This window comes from Microcaecilia unicolor, chromosome 9, assembly GCF_901765095.1.
Source record: "Microcaecilia unicolor chromosome 9, aMicUni1.1, whole genome shotgun sequence".
Classification (NCBI taxonomy): Eukaryota; Metazoa; Chordata; class Amphibia; order Gymnophiona; family Siphonopidae; genus Microcaecilia; species Microcaecilia unicolor.
The window spans coordinates 197255541-197269144 of NC_044039.1; the positions used below are offsets into that span (position 1 = coordinate 197255541).

General features: G+C 45.3%; 1 protein-coding gene across 5 annotated transcripts in view; it reads left to right on the plus strand.

The window, feature by feature from the left end:
- The first annotated feature begins 5073 nt into the window (after nucleotides 1-5073).
- The window catches only part of LOC115477268 (coiled-coil domain-containing protein 85C-like), a 258614-nt gene continuing 250083 nt past the window's right edge, over nucleotides 5074-13604 (plus strand). For all 5 annotated transcript variants that reach the window (XM_030214032.1, XM_030214035.1, XM_030214033.1 and 2 more), the window contains exon 1: nucleotides 5074-6399. In XM_030214032.1, coding sequence (XP_030069892.1) covers nucleotides 5694-6399 — 706 coding nt within the window. In that variant the 5' untranslated portion in view covers nucleotides 5074-5693. The remainder of the gene's footprint in view (nucleotides 6400-13604) is intronic.

Below are 13604 nucleotides of genomic sequence, written 5' to 3' on the forward strand. Positions count from 1 at the left end.
TTAAGGTTATCAATAGAAATCAAACAAAATAAAACATGGAAAAGAAAATAAGATGATACCTTTTTTATTGGACATAACTTAATACATTTCTTGATTAGCTTTCGAAGGTTGCCCTTCTTCGTCAGATCGGAAATAAGCAAATGTGCTAGCTGACAGTGTATATAAGTGAAAACATTCAAGCATTACTATGACAGTCTGACAGGGTGGGAGGAGGGGGGTGGGTAGGAAGTATGCATGGGGACATCAAAGCATATCATCGATATTCTAACAGGGTGGGTGTGGATAGGTGAGGGGTGGAGTGATCAACAGAGAGATACAGCTTTATGGTTTATAATGGGCTAGGAACCCCAGATCCTTGTTAAGTCCTTTCTGTTGGGTGCTTTGATGTCCCCATGCATACCTCCTACCCACCCCCATCCTCCCACCCTGTCAGACTGTCATAGTAATGCTTGAATGTTTTCACTTATATACACTGTCAGCTAGCACATTTGCTTATTTCCGATCTGACGAAGAAGGGCAACCTTCGAAAGCTAATCAAGAAATGTATTAAGTTATGTCCAATAAAAAAGGTATCATCTTATTTTCTTTTCCATGTTTTATTTTGTTTGATTTCTATTGATCATCTATTCACAGCAAGGGCTTGGGATCTGAACTAGAGTAGGGAGGTAGTGGTTGACCAATGCAGATGTTTGTAATTTCCCCTCTTCTGCTGCTGACTGGGTTGAAAGGAGGAGGATGTGGTGAGCAGAAGCACCTTAGGCTACACCCTCCTCCTCTGCCTCCTGGGGCTGACTGGTGTTTTGAACCATGCAGGACACCCAGGGCCAGTGCTAGACATGATGGGGCCCAGGGCAGACGCTAGGTGACCCCAAAGCTTGCTTGCAAATTGTCCCTTTTTGCAACTTCAGGTAGGTTTGGGGCCCCCAGTGACATAGGGGCCCAGGGCAATTGCCTTGCCTAACGCCAGCCCTGACACCACCATAGGAAAGTGGCCCCTAGGCAGGTAGTAGAGAAGAGAGATGTGACCTGAGGCACTGCTGCTCACTTCTTCCTCCTGCTTGTCTGGGGAGGGGGAAGGATGGGAAGATTTGATGAAAAGGGGCTGGGGAGTGATCAGTGAGAAAGTTATGTGAGAAGGGACCTAAGGAATGTCAAGAGAGTGTGAAAAGAGTTGGAAAGCTATGTACCTATATTGGTATCTGAGATGTGTAGAAGGGAGGGAATAAGAGGATTAGGAGTGGCAGGGATCATAAGGGAGTGAACAAAAATAAAACTGGGAGCGTGATGGGGAGGAGGACTGGAAGGGAGCAAATAAGAGGTCTTCAAATAAGAAGGTAAATCAAAAATATAGCATAGATCAAAGAGATGGTAACTAATGGGAGGGACAGAAATTAAGAGGGAGTATTTATTTCAAAGAACACAAAAATGTTAATGTTCTTCAGAAAGATTTAACAGTTTTTATTCAGGACCACATTAACTATACAGCAAACAGCTGAACGATAATACTAGGCAAAGACTAGTATGTAGACTTTTTATGTATCATGTAACAATGATAAGTAGGATGCACTAAAAGTGAACAAAGCACCATACAGAATAAGACAGAAGAAACTGAAGATCCCAATTTTGTGAACATCCCACTACCACCCAACCCCAAACCTTCATCCCTTTGAAAATACAATGAAGGTAGCCTGCTGTCTGGACTCTTATGACTCCAGGCCATCTATTAAGATAAACATATCTAATAATTCAGGCAGAGGACCCTGAGACAGCCCAGTGTTAGACAATAACCAAATCATATTACAAATTGAGTGGTTCCTGATGAAGCCCTAAGTGGGTGAAACGATCTGGGCCCCGATGAATGAGATTGCAAGTCACCAGTTGAAGTGTGGGGTACCAAGCCAGCTATGAGAAAGCTAAGTTTATTTATTTAAGTCATGCTGTAGCTCAGTGGCGTAGCAGGGGGGGGCTGCCACCCAGGACGATTCGCCATTGCACCCGCCTGGGTGCAGCACGATGACACCCCCCCCAGCTCCCGCACCCTACCTTTAAAAAGAATATCGGGAGGCGAAGCGCAACGCCTCGCGCCTGCCCTGCACGTAAAAGAAATGTGGACCGTCGGGCCTTCTCTCGCTCTGTCTGTCCCGCTCTTGTGGAAATAGGAAGTTGCGACAGCGGAGGGCGGGACAGATAGAGTGAGGGAAGACCCGACGGTCCACATTTCTTTTACGTAAAGGGTAGGCGCGAGGCGCTACGCCTCACCTCCCGATATTCTTTTTAAAGGTAGGGTGCGGGAGCTGGTCGGGGGGGGGGGTGTCGATTCACCGAGGACGGGGGGGAGCTGGCAGGGAGCACCCCCCTGAGCTGACACCCAGGGCGGACCGCCCCTCCCGCCTCCCCCTTGCTACGCCACTGCTGTAGCTTGGGAAGTTTTTTTGCACTCAGTAATGTTTTGAAATACTAGTCATAAGTACATAAGTACATAAGTAGTGCCATACTGGGAAAGACCAAAGGTCCATCTAGCCCAGCATCCTGTCACCGACAGTGGCCAATCCAGGTCAAGGGCACCTGGCACGCTCCCCAAACGTAAAAACATTCCAGACAAGTTATACCTAAAAATGAGGAATTTTTCCAGTCCATTTAATAGCGGTCTATGGACTTGTCCTTTAGGAATCTATCTAACCCCTTTTTAAACTCCGTCAAGCTAACCGCCCGTACCACGTTCTCCGGCAATGAATTCCAGAGTCTAATTACACGTTGGGTGAAGAAAAATTTTCTCCGATTCGTTTTAAATTTACCACACTGTAGCTTCAACTCATGCCCTCTAGTCCTAGTATTTTTGGATAGCGTGAACAGTCGCTTCACATCCACCCGATCCATTCCACTCATTATTTTATACACTTCTATCATATCTCCCCTCAGCCGTCTCTTCTCCAAGCTGAAAAGCCCTAGCCTTCTCAGCCTCTCTTCATAGGAAAGTCGTCCCATCCCCACTATCATTTTCGTCGCCCTTCGCTGTACCTTTTCCAATTCTACTATATCTTTTTTGAGATACGGAGACCAGTACTGAACACAATACTCCAGGTGCGGTCGCACCATGGAGCGATACAACGGCATTATAACATCCGCACACCTGGACTCCATACCCTTCTTAATAACACCCAACATTCTATTCGCTTTCCTAGCCGCAGCAGCACACTGAGCAGAAGGTTTCAGCGTATCATCGACGACGACACCCAGATCCCTTTCTTGATCCGTAACTCCTAACGCGGAACCTTGCAAGACGTAGCTATAATTCGGGTTCCTCTTACCCACATGCATCACTTTGCACTTGTCAACATTGAACTTCATCTGCCACTTGCACGCCCATTCTCCCAGTCTCGCAAGGTCCTCCTGTAATCGTTCACATTCCTCCTGCGACTTGACGACCCTGAATAATTTTGTGTCATCGGCGAATTTAATTACCTCACTAGTTATTCCCATCTCTAGGTCATTTATAAATACATTAAAAAGTCATTACATTATTAGTTCTATTTTGGAACTTGTGAGAAAGTGTACCCTATGAAAGAGACAAGATCACAGGCACAAAAATCTTGTATAGATAATAGTGTCCTCATGGTCAGACCTTGGCAGGGACCTTGGTTTCTGAGGGTACCTCCCATTTGCTAAAAAGTAAAAAGAAGAGAGACATTGTTGACAGTGACAATTGTCTTTTGCAGGACCCTTTGGGATTGTGTTTGGCTGTTTTCCAGCTCATAATGTGTATTGAGGGTATTGCTAGACACCAGAGACATTTTTCTTTGATATGGGGGTGGGGATTGGGGGGGGGGGGCATGCAGACTGCCAGTAACTTGTTTTCTTTTGAAATATCACTGTGCTGTCAGTGCTTGAGCTAATCACTGCTCAGCACTGGCAGGAAAGGTGACATTTAGCAATGAGCTGTGGATTACATTTTAACAGGGCAGTAACTGCCATTCTCATTGATTACAGCATGCTGTGTAGTTTTTTTTTTTTGGCAATAATTTCTGAATGAGTCCCCATGGTTTGCTATATAGGCCCCAAGCACAAACTAAATCAGAATAATAGCAGAGCTGTTAGTTACCCAGTTCCAGGACAGAAACGTTTAGTTAGTCCTGGTTTTGAACTGCAGCTCAAAAGCAGTATGGTATTTTTTAGTCCTTGATTCTACCCACTAAAATCAATGTTGTAGGTTCCAGACCTAACCAGAAATCTCCCTCTTGGGACTGGCTAACTTGGCAACTCTGTAATAGATAATGATGGTATTTAAAGTAATTATCTAAAACTATGATATATACCAAAGTAAGTATGATGAAAAGGAGGGGGGATGAAGGAAGGTGGAAGAGCAGGAACACCTCCTTCTCACCTTCCTCTAGGTGCCCACATAATCCCAGAACTTCCCTTCTCCCATCCTCAATCGTCCCTCCATTCTTTAATACACGCAAAGTGATTCAGTATATAAAAAATATACCATGGTATTTCAGCATTTTTACAATCAAATTTTCTCTTTCCGTAGGCTGCAGCAAGCGTGTCAGATAAAGCTTTCCCAAAAATGAATCCCCCACACAAAAAAATCAGTTTCTAGACACTGCGCCGATCACCTGCTCTACGATTACTACTTGGGCTCCGGGAAAGGGCTTTTAGCTCTGCGCTGTGCGGTCCCTTTAAAAAAAGAGACTCCGCCTAGCACCTTTTCTCTACCTGCGTTCAAAGCTTTTCCCTGACTGCACTCTGATTGGCTGCAGGGCCCGTTCTCCAGAGTAACGCGTGTCCTTCCCGGGATGGGGGCGGGAAGAGCCGAGCCAAGAGCCCGATCTCAGCAGGTTACAGCTCGGCCAGTCAGCCGGGCTGCGCAAGATTATTTATCCCCTTTTTAATGTCGCACTTCTGTATTAACGAAGCATTGGCTGGTCCCTGAAGTGGGCGGGGCTGAGCGAGATGTTTACCCCCGCCTCCTTTTAAATCTCTCTCCTGTATTAAGAAAACATTGGCTGGACTCTGAAGTGGGTGGGACTAGTTCAGCAGCTTTTATTTATTTATTTAGGTCTTCTTCTCGTCTCTTCTTCTGTTCTTTAAGTTCCACTTCTCCAGAGAGAAATGCGCTTTTCTGTTTCTGCTGAAATGTGCAGGAGCTTTTTTTGCAAGTAGCTAGCCTTTGAGGGGTTCTAAAGACCACGACACCAAAATAAAAACATCGGAAGGTTTTTTTTTATTGATTTTATTGTTCAAACTCTTTTGAGATCTACTGCTACCTAATCGGATGAGGAAATCCAAGTTGCTGGGGGAGTTGCACGCCGCCTCCCGGGACTTACAGCGGGAAATGATCGCGGGCGATCTCTGTCGGTGGGGGAGAGGGGACCTGATATAGTATCCACCAGGGGGCCCGTTTTACCGGGCGGATCGAGGACGCTCACTTTACAGACATCAAAGAAGTGCAAGAACCGTGAATCGGACCCAGAGGCGCATCTCCTCACCCCTCCCCCCCCCGACACGGTACCTTCTCTCTCGCTCTGTTACCGGATCTCAGGGCTATGAGTCGAGTTTAACTTGATTCCGGCAAAAGAATTAAAACAATCGCAAATGTCCCCTTAACCCGAGAGAGAGCAGTCGCAGCCCTCCCTCTCCGCACGTGTAATTCATTGAAGGCAAAAACAATTTTCAAAAAAGCAAAAGTAAGCATGGCAAAGAACCTTGCAAACGGGTCCAGGGAGGATCTCAGCAAAATCCCCGACGAGGAGCTGCTGCGCTGGAGCAAGGAGGAACTGGCCAGGCGGCTGCGGAAAGCCGAGGGCGACAGGATGAGCCTGATGCTGGAGCACGGCGGTCTGATGAAGGACGTGAACCGGCGGCTGCAGCTGCACCTGCACGAGATCCGGGGCCTGAAGGAGGTGAACCAGAAGCTGCAGGACGACAACCAGGAGCTGCGCGAGCTCTGCTGCTTCCTGGACGACGACCGGCAGAAGGGCCGGAAGGTGTGGCGCGAGTGGCAGCGCTTCGGCAGGCACACGGCCGGCGTGCTCTGGAAGGAGGTCGGCCTCTACCAGCAGAAGCTGCGGGAGCTGGAGGGCCAGCAGGAGTCGCTGATCAGGGAGAACGTGGAGCTCAAGGAGATCGTGCTCATGCTGGACGAGGAGAGGAACGGCGCCGGCTCCAGGAGCTCCATAGACAGCCAGGCCAGCCTGAGCAACCTGAACGGGGGATCGGGGACCAGGGACGTGGGTGACGGCAGTAGCACGTCCAGCACGGGCAGTGCGGGCAGCCCGGATCACCACCACCACCCTCCTCACAACAAGCCCGGGGACAGCAAGGTTGGAGCGCTGAGGAGATCCATGGACGACTTGGCCACACCTCTCCATCACAGGAGCATCCCCAATGGACTCAATGGTGAGTGATTTCCACACCCTCAAGTGAGCGCAATCAAATGGTAATTTTAAAGCAATACAAAGTTTAGGGAGCTATAATCTCCTTGCAAAGTTGTAAATAGCCCAAAGCGTAGGGCAGTGCTGTTAAGGCTTCTTAGATAGACACATCGAGAGGGGTGGGAGGTTGTAGCTTCATTTACCCTCCTTTATCTGATGCTGTTTTGGTCTTGATTAAAAAAAAAAAAAAGCCCCATTAGATGTTAATAACAGCTTTGCCAATCTCTCAGCTGCCGGATAATGGATTAAACTCTGGGTGGTGGTCGCTGCTAGACGCGTTGGTACTATGGAATAATCTGTCTACATCTCAGGCTGAAAAGGTTCAAAGTATCTGGGGGGGAGGGAGGCTTCGTGCGAAAGGCTTTAACCAAATCTCAGTTTAAGATGAGCTGCAGAAATGCAGAGTCTTGTAAAGAGCCTTCTTCCTTGTCCTTCCCCCAGGCGTCCTGGATCGAATAAGTATGTTATTTGTCTACACCCAATTGAATTATCAATTACTATAGCAAGATCTCGTAACATTCTGTTTATTAAAATTAAACTGTGAGCTGTTTTCACTGTGTTTCTTGATGCAAAGCTTACTGTGTGAATGCTGCTACTACTGCTTATCGTTTCTATAGCGCTAGTATACTTACGCAGCGCTGTACACTTGTAAGAGACGGTACCTGTTCGACAGAGCTTACAATCTAATCAAGGCAGGCAAGCAGGACAGATAAGGGAATTACTTAAGGTGGGAATTATAAAACAGATATGGGTACTGAACGAGTGAGTAGGAGTTAAAAGCTTTGCTCTGCCTTTGAGATAACTCCATTTATCATTGAGTTCAACATCTAGGGTGTCTGAGAATATATGTGTTTAAAAATGTTGTTAAAAATTAATTCATTGACCTAAATGTAATGGTATTCTAAGATGTGCCAAAGCATTTTAAATGTTCTGATTTTATGAGGACAGTCTGATAAAATTTTATGGGGTTAGTAGTGTGATGAAGGTATATATCATAGTTACTGTGACAGGTATGTGTAAAATGTTAAAGTATATCAAGTAGAAAGACGTCTCTTAAAAAAAAATGAGAAAAATGAAAAGGAGGGAGCTAGTAATTTCCTATTACTACGTTAGTCTTCCAGTTCAATCAGAGCCAGGGCTGGTATCTAGCACTGTGATGACCCTTAATTTATTAATTGTTTAGAATTTATTTACCACTTTTTTTTTTTTTTTTAAAGAAAGTCACTCAAGATGATGTACAGTAAGGATAGGTAGAACATTGAGAATAGACAATTTCAGCAGGAAAAATATTCAAATAACAGTACATTGTATGTGGCATACTGTGCTATACTGTGTTAAACGCAATATGCATTAAAACATTTTAATAAATGGCATAGGGTGGAACATATAGATAAATAGAGTAATAGGATTTAGAAAATACGTGGTCTAACTTAAAGAAAGTTGCATGAGTAAAATCTCAGTTCAGGAGTGATAAGCAAATCCTGCTACAGTCCAGTATGTGCAGTTGTATTAGTCCTTGTGTGAGTTCAACCAGCAAGCTGGTTCCTTCTTTTTTTTTTTTTTTTGTTTATTTTTTATTAAAGGCTTGGGAGAAGAGCCAAGCTTTCACATGTTTCCTTACAGTGACTGAACTTTTTTTTTTCTGAGAAATGGTGGGGATGGGGTAGGCACTCGGGGTTGCAGTATCACAAGGGCCCCCCCTTTGCAAAGTTAAATGATATTTACTGAAGCAGAGCTTCAGGGCATTTGATGCCAGCTGGGCAGCTCCTTTAGTTTCTATACTGGATCACCCTGAGGGGCATAATCGAACGTGGATGCCCATCTCCATGGGCGATTATCTCTGATGACGGGTCCGCGAAGGGGCGGGACAGATCGTATTTTCGAAAAAGATGGGCGTCCATATTTTGTTTCGATAATACGGTTGGTGCCGGGCAAATGCATCGGATTTGAGCTGGGCGGTATTGTTTTTCAGCAGTAATGGAAACTGAAGTCGCCCAGCTCAAAACGAACAACTCCAAGGCATTAGGTCGTGGGAGGGGCCAGGATTAGTAGTGCACTGGTCCCCCTCACGCCAGGACACCAACCGGGCACCTATGGGGCACTTGTAAAAAGTAAAAAAAAAAAAAAAATTAAAATACTTCTCAAGTCCATAGCTCTCTTACCTTGGGTGCTGAGCCCCCCAAATCCCCCCCCTCCCAAACCCACTGCCCACAACTCTACACCATTACCATAGCACTTATGGGTGAAGGGGGGCACCTAGATGTGGGTACAGTGGGTTTTGGGAGGCGGTTTGGAGTGCTCCCATTTACCAGCACAAGTGTAACAGGTGGGCCTGGGTCCACCTGCCTGAAGTCCACTGCACCCACTAACAACTGCTCCAGGGACCTGCATACTGCTGTCATGGAGCTGGGTATGACATTTGAGGCTGGCATACAGGCTGGGAAAAAAAAGTTTTTAAAGTTCTTTTTTTTTTTTTTTTTTTTTGCTGGCAGGGGGTTAGTGACCACTGGGTGAGTCAGGGGAGGTCATCCTCGATTTCCTCTGGTGGTCATCTGAGCAGTTGGTGCACTTTTGGGGGACTTGTTCGTGAAAAAAAGGGTCCAAAAAAGCGGCCCAAATTCTCGCTACTGCTGCCCTTCTTTTTTCCATTATCGGCCGAGGGTGCCCAGCTCTCCTTGGCCGATAAACATGCCCCAGCCCCGCCTTCACCACGCCTCCGACACGCCCCATCAACTTTCGATTATACCCATTTGGGCGCCCATGAGAGAAAGGCACCCATCTCCCGATTTGGGTCGAAATATGGGCGTCTTTCTCTTTCGAAAATAAGCTGGCCTGTGTCTTAACACTGGTCCCACTGTCTCCAGGATTTGTTTTTCTGTGGTCTAACATCCCACTTTTACCTGCACTTAACACTGGTCCCTGTCATTGTGTACCAAGGCTGGACTCTGGCTCAGCCACTGGGCTATCCCAGAACTTTCTGCACTAGAACTGAATGTTGCCTGTTGTTAAGGTAGCAACTATCTGCCATATTCATACTGAAGAGTGCAGTAAAAGCCAGGGGAAAAGTTGGGAGGCTTGAGCAGGTATAATCTCTTGTCTAGCAGGGACTGATTTGACAGGAAGTAAGCCTGGCAGCAACGGAAACTCAGGACTGTATGAAGGAACTTTCATGCCTGTAATTAGATGTGCAAGACAGTTGAGCTTTTGAGGAATAGCTAAACCTATGCACTTCTCATGTAGTGGTAGGTCACAGGAGGGTTCATTTCCTCCTCTCTCCTCTGACTGAGATCAACAGTAGGTATGTGATGACTTTTAAGCCTTCCTAGCACTGTGCAGGGCTTATTTTGAAATCACTTAGACGTACAACTATGGTACTTTGTCTAAGTGCATTGAAAATGAGCACTTGCATCACTATGGATTAGATGTACAGAGTTTTGTTGTTTATAGCTGGCAGTGGTAAAAGGATGCATTAGACCTAACTTTGTAGCTTCAAGGAAATCCAAAATATTTGACAGCTGACCTTAAAAATGATTGCTTTTTCACATTAGTATTCCATCTTTTTTGGGTGTTAACCTTGGGAAATGTATTATTATTATTTATAACGCTTATACCCCGCGCTTTCCCACTTGTTAGCAGGTTCAGTGTGGCTTACATAGTATATCAAATTTTACAAAATAACATAGAATGGATATAGCTGTAATAAAGTGAATAAAGAGGTAGTCAATTAGATGTGGGTGAGTAGGATGGGTAAGGGAGGAGGATGGTAAAGGTAGGGGAGTGTGAAGAGGGTGTGCATTGGGAAAAGCGTGTTGTTTAGTAAGTAAGAGTGTATAGTGAGGGGTTGGAAGAGGAATGAACATGGGATTAAATAGAGGAGCATATTCCAGGTTCTGTCTTCATAGTCTGATCCAGGTAGCGCAGATGGACTCCTAATTTAAGTCATTTGAGTAGGCTTGCTTGAATAGGTAAGTTTTTAGCAGCTTTCGGAAGGGTAGATGGTTATTGACTATTTGTATGGATCTTGGTAAGGCGTTCCATAGTTGGCTGCCTATGCTTGAATAGGTAAGTTTTTAGCAGCTTTCGGAAGGGTAGATGGTTATTGACTATTTGTATGGATCTTGGTAAGGCGTTCCATAGTTGGCTGCCTATGATGGAGAAGTTGGATGCATAATATGTTTTGTTTTTGAGTCCTTTGCAATTATTTAGATGTAAAAATAGTGTTTTGCTGTTTTTTGTTTTAATTTTTTTTTTTAAATATCTGGTATTTTTTTCCTTCTCCTTTTCCACTTCCAGCTCAGTCAGGATGTGGTGCCCTGAGCCTTCCATTTGGAAGTAGGTGGGGATTATTTTCCTCTGTTTTCCATTTCAACCCCCCCCCCCCAGCACATGCGGTAATTCTGTAAGTTGGCACTCAGTTTATGGAATTGTAATGTTTACGTGCGTGATTGGCAGTTATGTGTATAAGCGCTAGGTGTTATTCTATAAACAGTGCACCTAAATTGCGTGGATGGAGCATTGGCATGTCACAGCTGACGCCGAACGACATGCACCTCTTATAGACTACTGTCAGTTGCATGTGTTGTATGGCACACTTAAACCAGTGGCGTGCCAGTGCGGCTTTCTACTAGAACGGTTTAGGCGCGTCCTTTTGCCATTATAGGATAGGCACCTAAATGAGGAATCCAAATTTCTAATTGCTTGGGTTAATATGTTTGTGTTTTCTATTGCCAATAAAGAAAGAAATATATTATAAATCACCATTAACAAGCAATGCGAACGTTTTTGAGTACAGGGGTTTCTCGGTGGAAGCTCTCTTCCAAGTGCATAGTGGCGTCATGAAAATCAGTTTATATAATATTAGGATTATTATTGAAGCCCCCCCCCCTCCCCCCGAAGCTTTCCCAAACACAGCCTGTGTTTCACAACACTTTTATGAGCACGGTGGAGATTTGACAAGGACGATTTAAGAAATTTTATGCCTGCGCACGATCGCAGAAGATCTGCCAGGCTAAGTTATTGATGAACATTTTTTGCATGGAGAATTTGATGCTGATATACAAGTGTGCAGTTGGTCGCCTTCTCAAATTGAAGTTACAGGCTTGGTATTCTGAGCACAAGTAAATATTCACATTGTTAATGGTGATTTATAATGTACAGTAGAACTTCTGGGGACTGATAAAAATTGTCTCTCATATCCTAGGTCACTTATATCCAAACTGTACATGAATGAACTTGTGTTGTTTTTTTTTTAACTCATTTATTTATAATTTTTCATTTTATAAGGGTCACTTGCAAACAGTAATACAGAGATGACTGCACATTAATACAATATAAGAAGAAAACAATCCCGACTAGACATATGGATTATATACAATCTTTCTCAGACCACAAAGTGAAGAAAAATAGGGAGAGTGAAATAAGACAAGGAGCTCAATTAAAGAGTAAACAGAAAAAATAAAATATGGTATTAACCTGATTATCCCCAGATATTACTCGTCTAATTCATTATTCCACATTGATCATCTGGTGGGCTTCTTCAAGACCAAATACGGCATATAGTCAATTCATTTAATTGAGAACATACTTATTGTCCAGGTTTTAGTTAGAAATAATACATCTGATTACATTCTCTCTCTTTTAAAAACCAGAAATTATTTAACGATACATATACTCTAGTCTCTAATTCAAATCCCACTGACTATAATGCAATCCCAGTTTTCACAGGCTTCATTCCTTTCGAAGTAATAATTAAGGAAATATTTCTGAGGAAAACTTTAGGAGTCATACCTGGAACTCTGGAAAAAACAATAATCTTGACATTAATCATGCATTAATGAACTTGTTTACCCAATCACAGCTCACATCCTACTGTTGCTAACAACAAAATGTACAGTGTATGTAAATGCAAAAAAGTTTAACAGTTAAATTTCAGTCTTAAACATCTCTGTCAGACTATTGTAAGTGTTGCTTATACCCAGTGGCGTTCCTTGCCTGGATGGCAACCGGGGCGGAGCGCCGATGCGCTCCCCCCACTAAATTACACCTCCCCCCCCTCCCCGGGTGCACACCGCTGGGGGGGGGGGGGTGCCGCGGCGCGCGCCTGCTCCGAGTTCGCTAAACTTCTTTGCTCATTCGCTGCAGCTCCCTCTGCCCCGGAACAGGAAGTAACCTGTTCCGGGGCAGAGGGAGCTGCAGCGAACGAGCAAAGAAGTTTAGCGAACTCGGAGCAGGCACGCGCCGCGGCACCCCCCCAGCGGCGTACACCTGGGACGGACCGCCCCCACCTTGGTACGCCACTGCTTATATCTAAAATGAGGCAGCGGTTCACAGAATTGCCGCCATACACTTTAGCCACTGCGTACTGACTGTCTTTGACCAAAGGGTTATACCTCAGAGCTAGTTTCCAGAACCTACAGTCATGGGCTCCTGTGTCCTGCCGGTAGCTGTTGCCATTTATGACAGTGGGGACCTCCCACCACCTTCCAGGGGTTGTGTGTGCAGCATCCTCAGCTCGGCCAACTCTGGTCCCTTCACCAGGAGAGGTGCAGCATTTTTTGTTTTTGTTTTTTTTGTGGTGGATTTTACTGGTCTTAAAATGCACCTGATGCAAGTTATTGTGAAACCCTGGTGACAGTGGCGTAGCCACAGGTGGGCCTGGGTGGGCCGGGGCCCACCCGCTTAGAGCTCAGGCCCACCCAACAGTCGCACACGTTTAATGGTAGCTGGTGGGGATCTCAAGCTCTGCCAGCTGAAGACTTCCCCCTAATAGTAACGAAAACACTACTCTCCATGATACCGGCACCTGTGCATGCTCAGTTTTCAGCGCATGCCTACTTCAGACTGCCAAGGTGGAAAGAAGCATTTTCCTGCCAGCTGAGATATATTTTTGGTGGTTGGGGGGGGGGGGGGTAGAGAACACTTGGTGCCCACCCACTTCTTGCCTAGGCCCACCCAAAATCTGTTGTCTGGCTACGCCCCTGCCTGGTGAAGGAAGAGCTAGCCCCGCATTTTTAATCTGTGTATCACATGGGTGAAAGCAATCAATTTTAAGTGGGATCTGGATCTGCTTTCAGCATGAGAGAATGAGTTAGCCGTTTTGAGATTGTATAACGAGGTGATCAACTCCGAAAGCGCATGCAGCACATGGCTGGTGCATCAAGCAGCATTTCA